General features: G+C 46.6%; 1 protein-coding gene across 1 annotated transcript in view; it reads right to left on the bottom strand.

Annotated features, from left to right (window-relative positions):
- PLEKHN1 (pleckstrin homology domain containing N1) overlaps positions 1–6,498 on the bottom strand; it is a 66,299-nt gene extending 59,801 nt beyond the window's left edge. The window contains exons 1-2 of the mRNA XM_060758985.2: positions 6,169–6,498; positions 1,441–1,540 (exon numbers count right to left, since the gene is read on the bottom strand). Of these exons, the coding sequence (XP_060614968.2) occupies positions 1,441–1,540; positions 6,169–6,248 (180 nt within the window). The 5' untranslated portion in view covers positions 6,249–6,498. The remainder of the gene's footprint in view (positions 1–1,440; positions 1,541–6,168) is intronic.
- Positions 6,499–19,511: the final 13,013 nt, after the last annotated feature.

Here is a 19,511-nt window from a genome sequence, read left to right as displayed (position 1 = left end):
ATTGGGCCAAACTTCCTGCACAGAACCCCCATGCCTTGAAGGGACTCACTGACATGAGCCTCCCTCCAGCCTCGCATGCTCTCCCTCACCGGCAAACACACAGCATGCTGCCATGCAACGAGAACAATAGAATTGGGCCAAACTTCCCACACAGAACCCTCGTGCCTTGAAGGAACTCGCTGACGTGAGCTTCCCTCCAGCCTCGCACGCTCTCCCTCACTGGCAAATGCATACCATGTTGCCATGCAACAGGCAGAATAAAATTGGGCCAAACTTCCCACACAGAACCCCCATGCTTTGAAGGAATTATCCCTCCAGCCTCGCACGCTCTCCCTCGCCTGCAAACGCACACCACACTGCCAAGCAATGGGCGCATAAGAAATGGGCCAAACTTCCCACACAGAACCCTCATGCCTTGTAGAGATTCATTGACATGAGCCTCCCTCCAGCCTCACACGCTCTCCCTCACCTGCAAATGTGCACCACGCTGCCATGCAATGGGCGCATAAGAATTGGTCCAAACTTCCCACACAGAACCCAGATGCCTTGAAGGGACTCGCTGACGTGAGCTTCCCTCCAGCTTCGCACGCTCTCCCTCGCCTGCAAATGCGCACCACGCTGCCATGCAACGAGCGCATAAGAATTGGGCCAAACTTTCCGCACAGAACCCCCATGCCTTGAAGGGACTCGTTGACATGAGCCTCCCTCCAGCCATGCAACGGGAACCATAGAATCGGGCCAAACTTCCCACACAGAACCCCCATGCTTTGAAGGGACTCGTTGACATGAGCCTCCCTCCAGCCTCGCACGCTCTCCCTCACCGGCAAACACACACCATGCTGCCATGCAACAAGAACAATAGAATTGGGCCAAACTTTCCACACAGAACCCCCATGCTTTGAAGGAACTCGCCAGCGTGAACCTCCCTCCAGCCTTGCATGCTCTCCCTCACCGGCAAACACACACCATGCTGCCATGCAACGGGCGCATAAGAATTGAGCCAAACTTCCTACACAGAACCCCCATGCTTTGAAGGAACTTGCCAACGTGAGCCTCCCTCCAGCCTCGCACGCTCTCCCTCGCCGGCAAATGCACACCATGCTGCCATGCAATGGGCACAATAGAATTGGGCCAAACTTCCTACACAGAACCCCCATGCCTTGAAGGGACTCGTTGACATGAGCCTCCCTCCAGCCTCACACACTCTCCCTCGCCTGCTCTCCCCTCTCCTCTCCGAATCTCAGAAACGTCAGGAGAGAATGCTTCTAGAACATGACCATATTGCCTGAAAAACCTACAACAACCCAGTGATTCCAGCCATGAAAGCCTTCGACAACACAATAGTGACCTACCTATGAATGAGACAAAGGAAGATGTAAAAACAAACAAGTGTCGTATACGTGATAAGATAGCCACCCCACGAAAGCTCGTCGTACTTACTTTTCCAGGGATATACTGGAGTATCTTGTCGGAGGTGACATCCCTCTCCTGCCCTGGTTCGAAACCAAAAAGGCCGGCTAGTTTCTTCTTACTGTCTTGTCTGGAAAGCAATTAAAGGGAAAGAACATAGTTGAGATCAAGGCGAGCAAACAAAGCCAATCAGGAAAGGCATGGGGTGAAATCGGTAACTGGATCACAAGGCTCTTAGGAGGCCATCAGGAACCAAAACAGGTGTCGTTGCCTTTCTCCCCTCTTTGTTTGATTTGGCCCATCTGCAAAATGCTTGCTGAGCGCTTCCCTGATAAGTTGGCAGCTTAGAAGGACTCTTAAGGAACAATCTATAAAGTTTGGTCCAGATCCATCATTGTTTGAGTCCACAGTGCTCTCTGGATGTCAGTGAACTATAAATCCTTGCAACTACAACTCCTAATTGACAAGGTCTATTTCCCCCAAATTCCACCAGTGTTCACATTTGGGCATATTGAGTATTTGTGCCAAATTTGGTCCAGATCCATCATTGTTTGAGTCCACAGTGCTCTTTGGATGTAGGGCAACTACAACTCCCAAACTCAAGGTCAATGCCCACCAAACCCTTCCAATATTTTCTGTTGGTCGTGGGAGTTCTGTGCACCAAGTTTGGTTCAATTCCATCGTTGGTGGAGTTCAGAATGCTCTTTAATTGTAGGTGAACTATAAATCCCTGCAACGACAACTTCCAAATGTCAAGCTCTATTTTCCCACAAATTCCTCCAGTGCTCACATTTGGGCATATTGAGTATTTGTGCCAAGTTTGGTCCAGATCCAACATTTTTTGAGTCCACAGTGCTCTCTGGATGTCAGTGAACTACAACTCCCAAACTCAAGATCAATACCCACCAAACCCTTCCACTATTTTCTGCTGGTCATGGGAGTTCTGTGCACCAAGTTTGGTTCAATTCCATTGTTGGTGGAGTACAGAATGCTCTTTAATGTAGGTGAACTATAAATCCCAGCAACTACAACTTCCAATCGACAAGGTCTATTTTCACCAAACTCCATCAGTGCTCACAATTGGGTATATTGAGTATTGGTGTCATGTTTGGTCCAGATCCATCTTTGTTTGAGTCCACAGTGCTCTCTGAATGTAGGTGAACTACAACTTCCAGACTCAAGGCCCATGCCCACCAAACCCGTCCAGGATTTTCTGTTGGTCGTGGGAGTTCTGTGCACCAAGTTTTGTTCAAGTCCATCGTAGCTGGAAATCCGAATGTTCTTTTATTGTAGGTGAACTATAAATCCCTGCAACTACAACTTCCAAATGTCAAGCTCTGTTTTCCCCCAAACTCCTCCAGTGCCAAGTTTGGTCCAGATCCATCATTTTGGTTCAATTCCATCATTAGTGGAGTACAGAATGCTCTTTGATTGTAGGTGAACTATAAATCCCAGCAACTACAACTTCCAATTGACAAGGTCTATTTTCACCAAACTCCATCAGTGTTCACAATTGGGAATATTGAGTATTGGTGCCATGTTTGGTCCAGATCCATCTTTGTTTGAGTCCACAGTGCTCTCTGAATGTAGGTGAACTATAACTCCCAAAACCAAGGTCAATGCCCACCAAACCCTTCCAGGATTTTCTGCTGGTCATGGGAGTTCTGTGTATCAGGTTTGGTTCAAGTCCATCGTCGCTGGAAATCAGTATGCTCTTTTATTGTAGGTGTTACTGGAGTTCAGAATGCTCTTTTATTGTAGGTGCACTATAAATCCCGGCAACTACAAGTCCTAACTGACAAGGTCTACTTTCATCAAACTCCATCAGTGTGTTCACAATTGGATATATTGAGTATTGGCGACATGTTTGGTCCAGATCTATCTTTGTTTGAGTCCGCGGTGCTCTCTGAATGTAGGTGAACTACAACTTCCAAACTCAAGGCCCATGCCCACCAAACCCTTCCAGGATTTTTTGTTGGTCATGGGAGTTCTGTGTGCCAAGTTTGGTTTGATTCCATCACTGGTGGAGTTCAGAACACTCTTCGATCGCAGGTGAACTATAAATCCCAGATCCTTCATTGTTTGAGTCCACAGTGCTCTCTGAATGTCGGTGAACTACAGCTCCAAAACTCAAGGTCAATGCCCACCAACCCCTTCCAGTGTTTTCTGTTGGTCATGTGAGTTCTGTGTGCCAAGTTTGGTTCAATTCCATCACTGGTGAAGTTCAGAATACTCTTTGATTGTAGGTGAACTATACATCCCAGCAACTACAACTCCCAAATCACAAAATCAACCCCCACCCAAACCCAACCAGCATTCGAATTATCACATGTCCCTGCTTCGCAGGAAAAGAATTTGCAAGGTGGTGACTTTGAAGGCTTTGTTTACAAAGTCGTGTTAGGATAAGAAATATTTCCTCCCATACCGGAGCGGATCAGAATAGTGTGACTAAAATACCAGAAAATTTGACAAAAATCTGTGACTATAAAAAAAAATGCAGCATCAACGAAAACAATGCGCGCTCACAGCCCATGCGTACAGAATCATGTGAGTTGTAGCATTGTTAGGAGAGAGTGTTAGCCATGTGGGTATATTGATACAGAACCTTTATATATAATAAAAGTGAATGTTTGTATGTGGGTATGTATGGGGCAACGTTCTGATTGGTTGCCACTGTGGTACAATTTGCATATGGTGTCTGATTGCCCAGCCTCAACATTCGAACATTCTTTGGAGGCAGAGAGGGGAAAAGTAAGGGTCTGAGGCTGTCGGGACCAAACCAATGACGGATCAGGACCAAACTTGGCACACAGAGGCCCAATGGCCCACTTTACAACCTGGTGTGGTTTAGGGCAGGATGGGCCGCGAATGATGGGATTTGTAGTACCTTCACCCAATTTACTTCCCACAGAGCATTGTAGCCCCTACAAATCACAGACCAGGCCCAGAGTACTCATGAACCACTCTACATCTTGAAGTAGTTCTAAGGGGGATGGACCATGGATGATGGGACTTGCAGTATCTTTACTCACTTACTGAGGCGACTGGCTCACCAAAGTGGGAGTTGTAGTTTACCCTGCATCCAGAGAACACACCGTACCCCACCGGAACTGACCCCCCATAGTGGGAGTTGTAGTTCACCCTACAGCTAGGGAACACACTGAACCCCACCAATGATGGACCTGGACCAAACTAGGGAACACACAGAACCCCCACCTTCTGAAGAGGTTTGAGGGGACTGACTCACCAAAGTGGGAGTTGTAGTTCACTCTGCAGCGAGAGAGCACACTGAACCTCTTGCTTGAGAACACAAAAGTCAACCCAACCTAAGTTACTACCAACCAACCCGACCTGGACCAAACTTGGCACACAGGACCCCCACCTTCTGAAGAGGTTTGAGGGGACTGACTCACCAAAGTGGGAGTTGTAGTTTACCCTACAGCCAGAGAGCACACTGAACCCCTTGCTTGGGAACACAAAGGTCAACCGAACCTGAGCTACTACCAACCAACCTGACCTGGACCAAACTTGGCACCCCCCAGCTTCTGAAGAGGTTTGAGAGGACTGACTCCCCAAAGTGGGAGTTGTAGTTTACTCTGCAACCAGAGAGCACACTGAACCCCTTGCTTGGGAACACAAAAGTCAACCCAACCTGAGTTACTACCAACCAACCCGACCTGGACCAAACTTGGCACACAGGACCCCCACCTTCTGAAGGGGCTTGCGGCAACTGACTCCCCAAAGTGGGAGTTGTAGTTTACTCTGCAACCAGAGACAACAGAATTGAGTCAAACTGAATCTCACCCATGATGGACCTGGACCAAACTCAGGGTCCATAACCCCCATGTCTACCTCCACCTTCTAGAGGGGTTTGAGGGGCAACCAGAGAGCACACTGAACCCCTTGCTTGGGAACACAAAAGTCAACCCAACCTGAGCTACTACCAACCAACTCGACCTGGACCAAACTTGGCACACAGGACCCCCACCTTCTGAAGGGGTTTGAGGGGACTGACTCCCCAAAGTGGGAGTTGTAGTTTACCCTGCAACCAGAGAGCACACTGAACCCCTTGCTTGGGAATACAAAGGTCAACCCAACCAGAGCTACTACCAACCAACTCGACCAAACTTGGCACACATAACCTCCATAACTAACTCAATCTACCAGAGGAGCCTGACGGAACTGACACTCCATAGTGGGAGTTGTAGTTCACCGTACAGCTAGGGAACACACTGAACCCCACGAATGATGGACCTGGACCAAACTTGGCACACAGAACCCCCACCTTCTGAAGGGATTTGAGGGGACTGACTCACCAAAGTGGGAGTTGTAGTTTACCCTGCAACCAGAGAACACACTGAACCCCACCGGAACTGACGCCCCATAGTGGGAGTTGTAGTTCACCCTACAGCTAGGGAACACACTGAACCCCACCAATGATGGACCTGGACCAAACTTGGCACACAGGACCCCCACCTTCTGAAGGGGTTTGAGGGACTGACTCTCCAAAGTGGGAGTTGTAGTTTGCTCTGCAGCCAGAGAGCACACTGAACCCCACCGGCGATCCATCTAGAGCTGTGGTTCCCAGTCTTCCTAATTCCTAATCTATGAGAACTTCTCACGGTTGTTCGCGATCGGTCCCGAGAAAGGGACTCGCCCGATTTTTCTCCCTTCGGGACGACCCAAGACGAAAAATCCCTTTGTAAGACAAACTAGACAAAGAAGTGTTCCAAAGGCCACTTCGGGTACGATACTCACTCTTTCCTGAGCGAGGGCTTCCTCGAAAAGGAATATCTGAGCCTCCCCGAGGCGTGGGGAACACAAGCCATGTTCCCCATGTTGTTGCGGGTGGTTCAAGCGCCTGCTCCACGACTCTCTAATCCAGGAACAGCTGGGCAGCAGAGCACAGGAGCCAAGGGAGGAGGCCAAAAGGAGGAGGAGGAGGAGAGAGTGTTTTCCTTCCCAGCCTAAGCAAGGCAGGCAGAGGAGGTGTGTGTTTGTGTGTCAGTGTGTGGATCTCTCGATGTGTCACTCAGACATTCCCCACTTCCTCCTGCCAGGGTGACTCTTTGGGGTGTGTGAGCTGGGAATCAACAGGCTTTCTTCGCCCAAGGCGGTTGGCTTGGCCGACTTCTCCTCCTCCTCTTTGGCTTTGCTTTGTCTCGATCACACAAAGCCGGGACACTCGAGGAGCAACTGGAGGGACAGACTCTCCCCTTCCTCCAGGCACGACCCCCCACCCGCAAAAAATATATCCCAGACACAGGGACTCCTTGCCGGTTTCACCTGTAGCTAGCCAAACAAAGGAAGGCCAAGGGAGTTTCGTCCAAAGGTGTGATTCAGGTTTTGTGTCTCGCTCTTGCTGACTGTGCAACTCAAAACAAAGCCTGCTCTACTCTTAGGTGGAAGAGAAGGCAAACACAACGCGTGGAGCAGAAAGTAGAAAAGTGACTTGGTGTCCGACCGCCTCCCCAAAGTGTTGGTACTACGGTTATATTCCAGAAGCCAAAAGAGATGGGCCAAAACTAACAAAATGAAGTTCAACAGGGACAAATGCAAGATACTCCACTTAGGCAGGAAAAACAAAATGCAAAGATACAAAATGGGAGAATGAGACCTGGCTCAAGAGCAGTACGTGTGGAAAAGATCTTGGAGTCCTCGTGGACAACAAGTTCAACATGAGCCAGGAATGTGATGTGGCGGCAAAAAAAGCCAATGGGATTTTGGCCTGTATCAAGAGGAGCATAGTGTCTAGATCTAAGGAAGTCCTGCTCCCCATGCTCTATTCCGCTTTGGTTAGACCACTTTACCTGGAATATTGTGTCCAATTCTGGGCACCACAATTCAAGAGAGATATTGACAAGCTGGAATGTGTCCAGAGGAGGGTGACTCAAATGATCAAGGGTCTGGAGAACAAGCCCTATGAGGAGCGGCTTAGGGAACTGGGCATGTTTAGCCTGAAGAAGAGAAGGCTGAGAGGAGATATGATAGCCATGTATAATATGTGTGAGAGGAAGCCACAGGGAGGAGGAGGGAGCAAGCTTGTTTTCTGCTTCCTTGCAGACTAGGATGCAACTACAAGAAAGGAGATTCCATCTGAATACGAGGAAGAACTTCCTGACTGTGAGAGCCGTTCAGCAGGGGAACTCTCTGCCCCAGAGTGTGGTGCAGGCTCCTTCTTTGGAAGCTTTTAAACAGAGGCTGGATGACCATCTGTCAGGGGTGATTTGAATGCAATATTCCTGCTTCTTGGCAGAATGGGGTTGGACTGGATGGCCCAGGAGGTTTCTTCCAACTCTTTGATTCTATGATTCTAAGCATTCTCTTCTGACGTTTCGCCTCCATCGATGGCAGGCCTCCTCCGAGGTTGTGAGGTCTGTTGGAAACTAGGAAAATTGGGTTTATATATCTCTGGAATGATGTCCAGGGTGGGAGAATGGACTCTCAAGTGTGAATGTTGACATTTCCAATTGACATTATCAAAGGCTTTCTCTGCGTCAAGGGCCAGGAACATCACTTTCTTTTGGTTATTAATTTCATAGTATTCAATCAAATCTGTTATTATTCTAACATTTTCCTTCTGTTGTCTGTTCGGCAAGAATCCTGATTGTTCTTCCTTAATTCTTGTCTTGAGCAAATTTTTAAGTCTTTCTGCAATCACAAAGCTAAATATTTTATAATCTAAGTTCAGCGACGAAATGGGCCTATAATTTTTGACTCTTTCTGGATCAGCATTTTCTTTATGTATCACTGAAATGTTTGCTTGTCACCATGAATTTTGTATTTCTTTGGATTCTCTGACCTTATTCATAATTTTTTTCAAATACGGTGTTAGTTCTTCTTGAACATTGGCCAGTTTGATTACCATCCCAACAAAGGATGCCCCTAGGCAGGAGGGCTTTGATTACGTTTCCTTGTCCCGGTGAAGGGAGTTGGACTGGATGGCCTTAAGTATTTTCTGTCTGCCAAGTTGAGTTCAATTCCATCATTGGTGGAGTCCAGAATGCTCTTTGATTGTAGGTGAACTGTAAATCCCGGAAACTACAACTCCCAAATGTTAAGGTCTATTTCCCTCAAACTCCATCTGTGTTCATATTTGGGCATATGGGATATCCATGCCAAGTTTGGTCCAGATCCATCATCGTTTGAGTCCACAGTGCTCTCTGGATGTAGGTGAACTACAACTCCCAAACTCAAGGTCAATGCCCACCAAACCCTTCCAGTGTTTTCTGTTGGTCATGGGAGTTCTGTGCGCCAAGTTTGGTTCAATTCCATCGTTGGTGGAGATCAGAATGCTCTTTGATTGTAGGTGAACTATAAATCCTAGCAACTACAACTCCCAAACTCAAAGTTAATGCCCACCAAACCCTTGTAGTGTTTTCTCTTGGTCGGGGGAGTTCTGTGTGCCAAGTTTGGTTCAATTCCATCGTTGGTGGAGATCAGAATGTTCTTTGAGTGTAGGTGAACTATAAATCCTAGCAACTACAACTCCCAAACTCAAGGTCAATGCCCACCAAACCCTTGTAGTGTTTTCTCTTGGTCAGGGGAGTTCTGTGTGACACGTTTGGTTCAATTCCATCATTGGTGGAGTTCAGCATGCTCTTTGGTTGTAGGTGAACTCTACATCCCAGGAACTACAACTTGCATATGTCAAGGTCTATTTTCCCCCAAGAGCGCCCCCTGGGCAAAATCAACTCTACCGCGAATGCTTACTTCGCGTAATGGTTGCGCCGCCCCTGTCGGAGTCCCATCCCAGTGTGGCTAGTTTGCAGAAGCAAGGCATGATGGGCTATTCCATTGTTTCAAGGGATGCCCGACTCATTTCCGCAGAAGATGATTCAGAATTCTCATTGGATGGGAACTCCAGTCTTGTTCGTCTGCAAAAACAAGCAGGCGAGGTGCACGCTTGGGCTTTGGAGGCTTCTGCAAGCACGAAGCTCTTCGCATGGTCCGCTGAGGAAGGAAGAGGCGAGCATCTCTACGAATCGAAGAAGGCTGAGGGGAGGATGAGTAAAGTTACTTTTTTGAAAGTTTTTCTTTAAAGCTCTTTTCAGCAGCTTAGGTTGAGGTCAAACCCAGAACTCGCTGCCTTCAAGCTGATCTGACCTGCAGCAGGGAGTTCCTGAGTTCTATATTGCCCCGCTTGGGCTAACCTGTATGAACGCGGCCATAGCAGCAGTTGCAACTCAGAAGCCTTCTTATTACTTCGCTTTCTTTCCACTCCTATCATTGTACTTAATCCCCCCAATAAAATTAATTAGTTAATTAATTAATTAATTAATTATCAATTAATTAATCAATTAACCTTTTTCCTCTCCATAGTGTTATTTTGTATCCTTTTATTGCCTCTAACCTCTCTCGGCATGAACCTTTCCACTCCTGCGCTGCAGATGGCTGCTGGTCCGCCCGGGATGCGATTTCCCTTAAACCGCGGATACGGAAACCCATCGGAAAATTAGGAAAAATCTTGGGTGGCTGCTGGTGGAGGACTTAATGTCAGGGGAAAACCTTTACCTACGGGAATGGCAATGGGCAAATTCCACACCAATGGAGAGAGTAAGGAACACTGGGGTGCCTGTGGTGGAGGATTTAATGTCAGAGGAAAACCTTTACCTACGGGAAAGGCAATGGGCAAATTCCACACCAATGGAGAGAGTAAGAAACACTGGGGTGCCTGTGGTGGAGGACTTAATGGCAGGGGAAAACCTTTACCTTTACCTATGGGAAAGGCAATGTGTAAATTCCACACCAATAGAGAGAATAAGAAACACTGGGGTACCTGTGGTGGAGGACTTAATGGCAGGGGAAAACCTTTACCTTTACCTATGGGAAAGGCAATGTGTAAATTCCACACCAATAGAGAGAATAAGAAACACTGGGGTACCTGTGGTGGAGGACTTAATGTCAGGGGAAAACCTTTACCTTTACCTATGGGAGAGGCAATGGGCAAATTCCACACCAATGGAGAGAGTAAGGAACCCTGGGGTGCCTGTGGTGGAGGACTTAATGTCAGGGGAAAACCTTTACCTATGGGAGAGGCAATGGGCAAATTCCACACCAATGGAGAGAGTAAGGAACCCTGGGGTGCCTGTGGTGGAGGACTTAATGTCAGGGGAAAACCTTTACCTATGGGAGAGGCAATGGGCAAATTCCACACCAATGGAGAGAGTAAGAAACCCTGGGGTGCCTGTGGTGGAGGACTTAATGTCAGGGGAAAACCTTTACCTATGGGAGAGGCAATGGGCAAATTCCACACCAATGGAGAGAGTAAGAAACCCTGGGGTGCCTGTGGTGGAGGACTTAATGTCAGGGGAAAACCTTTACCTATGGGAGAGGCAATGGGCAAATTCCACACCAATGGAGAGAGTAAGGAACCCTGGGGTGCCTGTGGTGGAGGACTTAATGTCAGGGGAAAACCTTTACCTATGGGAGAGGCAATGGGCAAATTCCACACCAATGGAGAGAGTAAGAAACCCTGGGGTGCCTGTGGTGGAGGACTTAATGTCAGGGGAAAACCTTTACCTACGGGAAAGGCAATGGGCAAATTCCACACCAATGGAGAGAGTAAGGAACCCTGGGGTGCCTGTGGTGGAGGACTTAATGTCAGGGGAAAACCTTTACCTATGGGAGAGGCAATGGGCAAATTCCACACCAATGGAGAGAGTAAGAAACCCTGGGGTGCCTGTGGTGGAGGACTTAATGTCAGGGGAAAACCTTTACCTACGGGAAAGGCAATGGGCAAATTCCACACCAATGGAGAGAGTAAGGAACACTGGGGTGCCTGTGGTGGAGGATTTAATGTCAGACGAAAACCTTGAGGCAATGGTGAAATTCGACACCAATGGAGAGAGTAAGAAACACTGGGGTGCCTGTGGTGAAGGAATTAATGTCAGTTAGACGGACGGACGGACGGACGGACGGATGGATGGATAGATAGATAGATAGATAGATAGATAGATAGATTGATAGATAGAAAGAAAGAAAGAAAGAAAGAAAGAAAGATAGAAAGATAAATAGAAAGATAGATAAATAGATAGATAGAAAGATAGATAGATAGATAGAAAGATAGAAAGAAAGAAAGAAAGAAAGAAAGATAGATATATAGATAGATAGATAGAAAGATAGATAGATGATAGATAGATAGATAGATAGATAGATAGATAGAAAGATAGAAAGATAGATAGAAAGATAGATAGATAGATAGATAGATAGAAGGATGGATGGATGGATGACTGGATGTTTGTGCACAGACTTTAGCTGTTTTTACAAAACCTAATCCACAGTGGTGACATGCTAATTTTTTAATGACATGCTAATTTTTTACATTCTCCAACAGGCTCCACTCCTGGAAAAAAAAAACTTTATGCAAGTGGTGGTTATTTATAGATATCTGGAGACAGGAGGAAGGGTCCGGCCAGTAATGCAAAGCAGGTGGGAGGCCCCATCGAAAAAGAAGACTGTGTGGCCTGATCCTACATATATACGTATATATAGACTCTAATTTTACTTATATAAGCATTGCCCTTGCCCATGTTATAATAATAATAATAATAATAATAATAATAATAATAATAATAATATTGTCTCAGTGTGAGAGAGGCCTCAAAGTGAGACAGGCCTCAGTAGGAGAAAGGCCTCAGTATTAGTTTGCCTCAGTGTGAGAGAGGCCTCAGTCTGAAAAAGGCCTCAAAGTGAGAGAGGCCTCAGTATGAGAAGGCCTCAGTGGAAGAAAGGTCTCTTTGTTAGTTCGCCTCAGTGTATGAGAGTTATCAGTATGAACACCCTCATTTCCATTGATAGTTTATCATTTATCATTGATAGTTTATCGTTGAAGGCTACGTTCCATACCTCCCCCTACCATGCTTCCAATGTGTGATTAGTTACTATTTCCCAATTCCTAGTGATTATAATTCTTGCCACTGTGAGTACAATAATTACCAATTCTTTCTTTTCCATTTCTAAATTCAATGTTGTGGCATCCATTAGTAATGCTAACTTAGGGCGTTCAGGGGGAAAACAAATATATCGGATTTTGATTTATACTGGTCGGTTTTTATTAAATATGTATTGGAGAGTGGAAAAGGCCTCAGTGTGAGGTAGGCCTCGTTGTTAGTTCACCTCAGTGTATGAGAGGCGTCAGTATGATAAGGTTCCAATGGGAGAATGGCCTCAGTGTGAGGTAGGCCTCAGTTTGAGTATGATAAGGTTTCTATGAGAGAATGGCCTCAGTGTGAGGTAGGCCTCAGTTTGAGTATGATAAGGTTTCTATGAGAGAATGGCCTCAGTGTGAGGTAGGCCTCAGTTTGAGTATGATAAGCTCTATATGGGAGAAAGACCTCAGTGTGAGATAGGCCTCGGTGTTAGTTCACCTCGGTGTATGAGAGGCATCAGTATGATAAGGTTTCTATGGGAGAATGACCTCAGTGTGAGGTAGGTCTCACTTTGAGTATGATAAGGTCTCTATGGGAGAAAGGCCTCAGCGTGAGGTAGGCCTTGTTGTTAGTTCACCTCAGTGTATGAGAGGCGTCAGTATGATAAGGTTCCAATGGGAGAATGGCCTCAGTGTGAGGTAGGCCTCAGTTTGAGTATGATAAGGTTTCTATGAGAGAATGGCCTCAGTGTGAGGTAGGCCTCAGTTTGAGTATGATAAGGTTTCTATGAGAGAATGGCCTCAGTGTGAGGTAGGCCTCAGTTTGAGTATGATAAGCTCTATATGGGAGAAAGACCTCAGTGTGAGATAGGCCTCGGTGTTAGTTCACCTCGGTGTATGAGAGGCATCAGTATGATAAGGTTTCTATGGGAGAATGACCTCAGTGTGAGGTAGGTCTCACTTTGAGTATGATAAGGTCTCTATGGGAGAAAGGCCTCAGCGTGAGGTAGGCCTTGTTGTTAGTTCACCTCAGTGTATGAGAGGCGTCAGTATGATAAGGTTCCAATGGGAGAATGGCCTCAGTGTGAGGTAGGCCTCAGTTTGAGTATGATAAGGTTTCTATGAGAGAATGGCCTCAGTGTGAGGTAGGCCTCAGTTTGAGTATGATAAGGTTTCTATGAGAGAATGGCCTCAGTGTGAGGTAGGCCTCAGTTTGAGTATGATAAGCTCTATATGGGAGAAAGACCTCAGTGTGAGATAGGCCTCGGTGTTAGTTCACCTCGGTGTATGAGAGGCATCAGTATGATAAGGTTTCTATGGGAGAATGACCTCAGTGTGAGGTAGGTCTCACTTTGAGTATGATAAGGTCTCTATGGGAGAAAGGCCTCAGCGTGAGGTAGGCCTTGTTGTTAGTTCACCTCAGTGTATGAGAGGCGTCAGTATGATAAGGTTCCAATGGGAGAATGGCCTCAGTGTGAGGTAGGCCTCAGTTTGAGTATGATAAGGTTTCTATGAGAGAATGGCCTCAGTGTGAGGTAGGCCTCAGTTTGAGTATGATAAGCTCTATATGGGAGAAAGACCTCAGTGTGAGGTAGGCCTCGGTGTTAGTTCACCTCGGTGTATGAGAGGCATCAGTATGATAAGGTTTCTATGGGAGAATGACCTCAGTGTGAGGTAGGCCTCAGTTTGAGTATGATAAGGTTTCTATGAGAGAATGGCCTCAGTGTGAGGTAGGCCTCAGTTTGAGTATGATAAGCTCTATATGGGAGAAAGACCTCAGTGTGAGGTAGGCCTCGGTGTTAGTTCACCTTGGTGTATGAGAGGCGTCAGTATGATAAGGTTCCAATGGGAGAATGGCCTCAGTGTGAGGTAGGCCTCAGTTTGAGTATGATAAGGTTTCTATGAGAGAATGGCCTCAGTGTGAGGTAGGCCTCAGTTTGAGTATGATAAGCTCTATATGGGAGAAAGACCTCAGTGTGAGGTAGGCCTCGGTGTTAGTTCACCTCGGTGTATGAGAGGCATCAGTATGATAAGGTTTCTATGGGAGAATGACCTCAGTGTGAGGTAGGCCTCAGTTTGAGTATGATAAGGTCTCTATGGGAGAAAGGCCTCAGTGTGAGGTAGGCTTTGCCGTTAGTTCACCTCGGTGTATGAGAGGCGCCAGTATGATAAGGTTTCTATGGGAGAATGGCCTCAGTGTGAGGTAGGCCTCAGTTTGAGTATGATATGGTCTCTATGGGAGAAAGGCCTCAGTGTGAGGTAGGCCTCGGTGTTAGTTCAGCTCAGTGTATGAGAGGTGTCAGTTTGATAAGGTTTCTATGGGAGAATGGCCTCAGTGTGAGGTAGGCCTCAGTTTGAGTATGATAAGGTCTCTATGGGAGAAAGGCCTCAGTGTGAGGTAGGCCTCAGTTTGAGGTAAGCCTCAGTTTGAGAAGGCCTCAGTGTGAGAAGCTTAGGAGAGAAGCCCCAATTTGAAGGCCATTGTGAGCGAAACTCCAGTGTGAAAAAAGCTACTGTGTAAAGCTCTTGTGTAAGTTCAGTATGAGAAGAGCCTCCGTGAGAGCAAAGCTGTTTATCTGCATGAGAAAGAAGCCCAGCGTGGAAGTAAAGAAGGAAGTATAAAGGACTTTATTTGAGTTATGGAAATCTTGTGCAATCGTATTTGCTGTACAGAAAAGCCTCCTATGGAAGAGATAACATTGGTGTTTGTGTTTTTGTTTATCTGTATCACCCCAAGCATTTGAAAATACCTATTTCTATTACCGTGTTGTTGCTTTGCTCAATCTGAGCTTCCTCGGAGACCTTTTACAACGCCAGCATGGGTGGAAAGATCCCAGAAGGATATATTAGCATCTCCCTCTCTTGTGTCTGGGATGGAATGAACGAACTCTGGCTTTCCAGGGCAGGGAGCAGACTTGATTGACAGCAACCGCTGAACGTCCAGCTGATTATATCGAGGGCAGGTTTCCCCTGCTGTCAAACAGAGGCAGAGGGGATGTTTGATTCCCTCCAAGGCAACAAGCTGTCAGGCCAAAACAGAATCCTAAACTCCGGAGCTGTGGGATGCAGAACTCGGTGTGTGCTTCGAGACAAAGAAAATCATTCCGCCGTCAATACTGGGCCAATCCCAGTTTGCTTCTCTGCATTGCCTTGCATGAACGTTGCATACAAAAGGCTCTTTTCTCTGTCCCAACTGCCCTGGACTTTGAGGAAGAGGCAAAACCTGCCCCACCGACATTCCCTACCTGGGGGAATCCTTTGTTGGGAAATGATTATCTTACCCTAACAGGAGCTTTTTTGTTGAGTTCCAGGGCCAGAGAAGCAGAGGGCGGAAACAGAAGAACGGCCTGCCTCAGGGGAGCGTGCTTGCTCCACCCATGTTCAACATCTACACAAATGACCAGCCACTGCCAGAAGGGACAGAGAGCTTCATCTATGCTGATGATCGTGCCATCACCGCTCAAGCAGGGAGCTTTGAGATGGTAGAACAGAAGCTCTCTGAAGTCCTAGGTGCTCTTACCGCCTACTACAGGGAAAACCAGCTGATCCCCAACCCATCCAAAACACAGACATGTGCCTTTCATCTCAAGAACAGACAAGCATCCTGAGCTCTGAGGATCACCTGAGAAGGAATCCCACTGGAGCATTGCAGCGCACCCAAATACCTGGAAGTCACTCAGGACCTACAAGAAGCACTGCCTGAACATCAAGCAAAAAGTGGGTGCTAGAAACAATATCATACAAAAGCTCACTGGCACAACCTGGGGATCACAACCAGACACAGTGAAGACATCTGCCCTTGCGCTATGCTACTCTGCTGCTGAGTACACATGCCCAGTGTGGAACACATCTCACCACGCTAAAACAGTGGATGTGGCTCTTAATGAGACATGCCGCATTATCACAGGGTGTCTGCGCCCTACACCACTGGAGAAATTACGCGTTCTAGCTGGTATTGCACCACCTGACATCTGCCGGGAAGGAGCAGCCAATAGTGAAAGGACCAAGGCAGAGACATCTCCAGCTCATCCCTTGTTTGGGTATCAGCCAGCACGTCAACGACTTAAATCAAGAAATAGTTTTCTAAGATCTACAGAGACACTCACTGGAACACCCCAGCAAGCGAGAGTCCAAAAGTGGCAGGCTTAAACCCAGCACCTCAACCAATGGCTGATACCAGATGAGAGACTCCCCCCTGGGCACACAGAGGACTGGGCGACTTGGAAGGCACTGAACAGACTGCGCTCTGGCACCACGAAGTGCAGAGCCAATCTTAAGAAATGGGGCCAGAAGGTGGAATCCACGACATGCGAGTGTGGAGAAGAGCAAACCACTGACCACCTGCTGCAATGCACCATGAGCCCTGCCACATGCACCAGGGAGGACCTCCTTGCGGCAACACCAGAGGCACGCCAAGGGGACAGAGAATGGTCAAAGGACATTTAACCCACTACCAAGCTTGCAAATTTTGTATTTTGTCTGTTTGTTTGCTTTGTTCTGTTAGAAATGTAATATAACTGACTGGTTGCCCTGACACGACAAACAAATAAACCCTGATTATTTCTTGTCTGTAATTCCCCTGTTTTCAGAATCCTTTGTTGGGAGGTGATTAGTTGGCCCTGATTGTTTCTTGTCTGGAATTCCCGTTTTCAGAATGTTTTTCTGTTGGAAACTAGACAAATGGGGTTTATATAGGGTCGTTGAAGGTTTATTCGGGCTATATGGCCATGTTCTAGAGGCATTCGCTCCTGACGTTTCGCCTGCATCTATGGCAAGCATCCTCAGAGGTCGTGAGGTCTGTTGGAACTAGGAAAATGGGTTTATATATCTGTGAAATGACCAGGGTGAGACAAAGGATTCTTGTCTGCTGGAGCTAGGTGTGAATGTTTCAACTGACCACCTTGTATTGTTGAAGGCTTTCATGGCCGGAATCACTGGGTTGTTGAAGTTTTTTCCGGGCTATATGGCCATGTTCTGGAGGCATTCTCTCCTGACGTTTCGCCTGCATCTATGGCAAGCATCCTCAGAGGTAGTGAGGTCTGTTGGAACTAGGAAAAAGGGTTTATATATCTGTAGAATGATATCCAGGTTAGGACAAAGGACTCTTGTCTGCTGGAGCTAGGTGTGAATGTTTCAATTGACCACCTTGTATTGTCGAAGGCTTTCATGGCTGGAATCACTGGGTTGTTGTAGTTTTTTTTGGGCTATATGGCCATGCTCTAGAGGCATTCTCTCCTGACGTTTTGCCTGCATCTATGGCAAGCATCCTCAGAGGTAGTGAGGTCTGTTGGAACTAGGAAAAAGGGTTTATATATCTGTGGAATGATATCCAGGTTAGGACAAAGGACTCTTGTCTGCTGGAGCTAGGTGTGAATGTTTCAATTGACCACCTTGTATTGTCGAAGGCTTTTATGGCTGGAATCACTGGGTTGTTGTAGGTTTTTTTGGGCTATATGTCCATGTTCTGGAGGCATTTTCTCCTGACGTTTCGCCTGCATCTATGGCAAGCTTCCTCAGAGGTAGTGAGGTCTGTTGGAACGAGGAAAAAGGATTTATATATCTGTGGAATGACCAGGGTGGGACAAAGAACTCTTGTCTGCTGGAGCTAGGTGTGAATGTTTCAACTGGGAGGTTTTTCAGAATATTGTTCTTTATTTACTGTCCTAGTTTTAAAAACTAGAGATTTTTTAAAAATACAGGTAGCCAGAATTTGTTCATTTTCATTGTTTCTTCCTTTCTGTTGAAATTGTCCACATCCTTGTGAATTGCATTGGCCTCTCTGTGTCGTCAGGCATGATGGGTTGTTAAGAATGGTCCAGCATTTCTGTGTTTTGAATTTCTTTGATTCTGGGCAGTATGAGGGCGCCCTCTCCTGGTAGTCTACGTTAAGTTAGTCATGTAAATATCTGATCTGCAGGATGTATTTTCATTCACTGGACCAAATTTGACACAACTACCTGATATGCCCAAATTTGAATACTGGTGGGGTTGATTTTGTCATTAAGAGCACCTAAAGCTTCAGAGTGGTGATGGCATGATCGTCATCATAGATGAAACTCTCTGTCCCTTCTGGTCATTTGTGTAAATGTTAAACATGGATGGAGCAAGCTGGTTTTCCCTGTAATAGACAGTAAGAGCACCTAAACCTTTGGAGAGCTTCTGTTCCACCATTTCAAAGCTCTCTGCTTGGGTGGTGATGACATGATCGTCAGCATAGATGAAACTCTCTGTCCCTTCTGGCAGTGGCTGGTCATTTGTGTAAATGTTTAATATTGATAGTGCAACCTGGTTTTCCCTGTAATAGGCAGTAAGAGCACCTAAAGCTCCGGAGAGCTTCTGTTCAACGATTTCAAAGCTCCCTGCTTGAGCGGTGATGGCATGATCATCAGCATAGATGAAACTCTCTGTCCCTTCTGGCAGTGGCTGGTCATTTGTGCAAATGTTAAAATGGATGCAGCAAGTTCGTTTTCCCTGTAATAGTTGGTAAGAGCACCTAAAGCTTCATAGAGCTTCTGTTCAACCATTTCAAAGCTCCCTGCTTGGGCGGTGATGGCATGATCGTCAGCATAGTTAAAACTGAAAGCGTGTGACTTCTTGAAAAGGTTTCTGTGGCTATCATGGCTACCACTTTTGCAGCAGAAAAGAATGAAGAGAGTTTCATCTTGGTATTCAAGAAAGAAAGCATTTCTTGATTGGAGCACCTTACACTTCTGTTCAACCATTCCAAAGCTCCTTGTTTGAGCAGTGATGGCACGATCGTCAGCATAGATGAAACTTTCTGTCCCTTCTGGCAGTGGCTGATCATTTGTGTAAATGTTAAACATTGATGGTGGAAGCTAGTTTCCCCTGTAACAGGCAGTAAGAGCATCTAAAGCTTCGGAGCTCCCGGTGGCGCAGTGGGTTAAATCCCTGTGCCAGCAGGACTGAAGACCGACAGGTCGCAGGTTCGAATCCAGGGAGAGGCGGATGAGCTCCCTCTATTAGCTCCAGCTCCTCATGCAGGGACATGAGAGAAGCCTCCCTCAAGGATGATAAAAAATCAAAAAATCATCCAGGCGTTCCCTGGGCAACGTCCTTGCAGACAGCCAATTCTCTCACAACCTAAGCAGTTGCTCCTGACACGACAAAAAAAAAAAAAAACCCTAAAGCTTCAGAGTTCTTCTGTTCAACCATTTCAAAGCTCCCTGCTTGAGTGGTGATGGCATGATCGTCAACATAGATGAAACTCTCT

Source organism: Anolis sagrei, chromosome 13, assembly GCF_037176765.1.
Source record: "Anolis sagrei isolate rAnoSag1 chromosome 13, rAnoSag1.mat, whole genome shotgun sequence".
Lineage (NCBI taxonomy): Eukaryota > Metazoa > Chordata > Lepidosauria > Squamata > Dactyloidae > Anolis > Anolis sagrei.
Note: the sequence above shows the minus strand (reverse complement) of the source record. Positions and strands in the feature narration are given on the sequence as shown.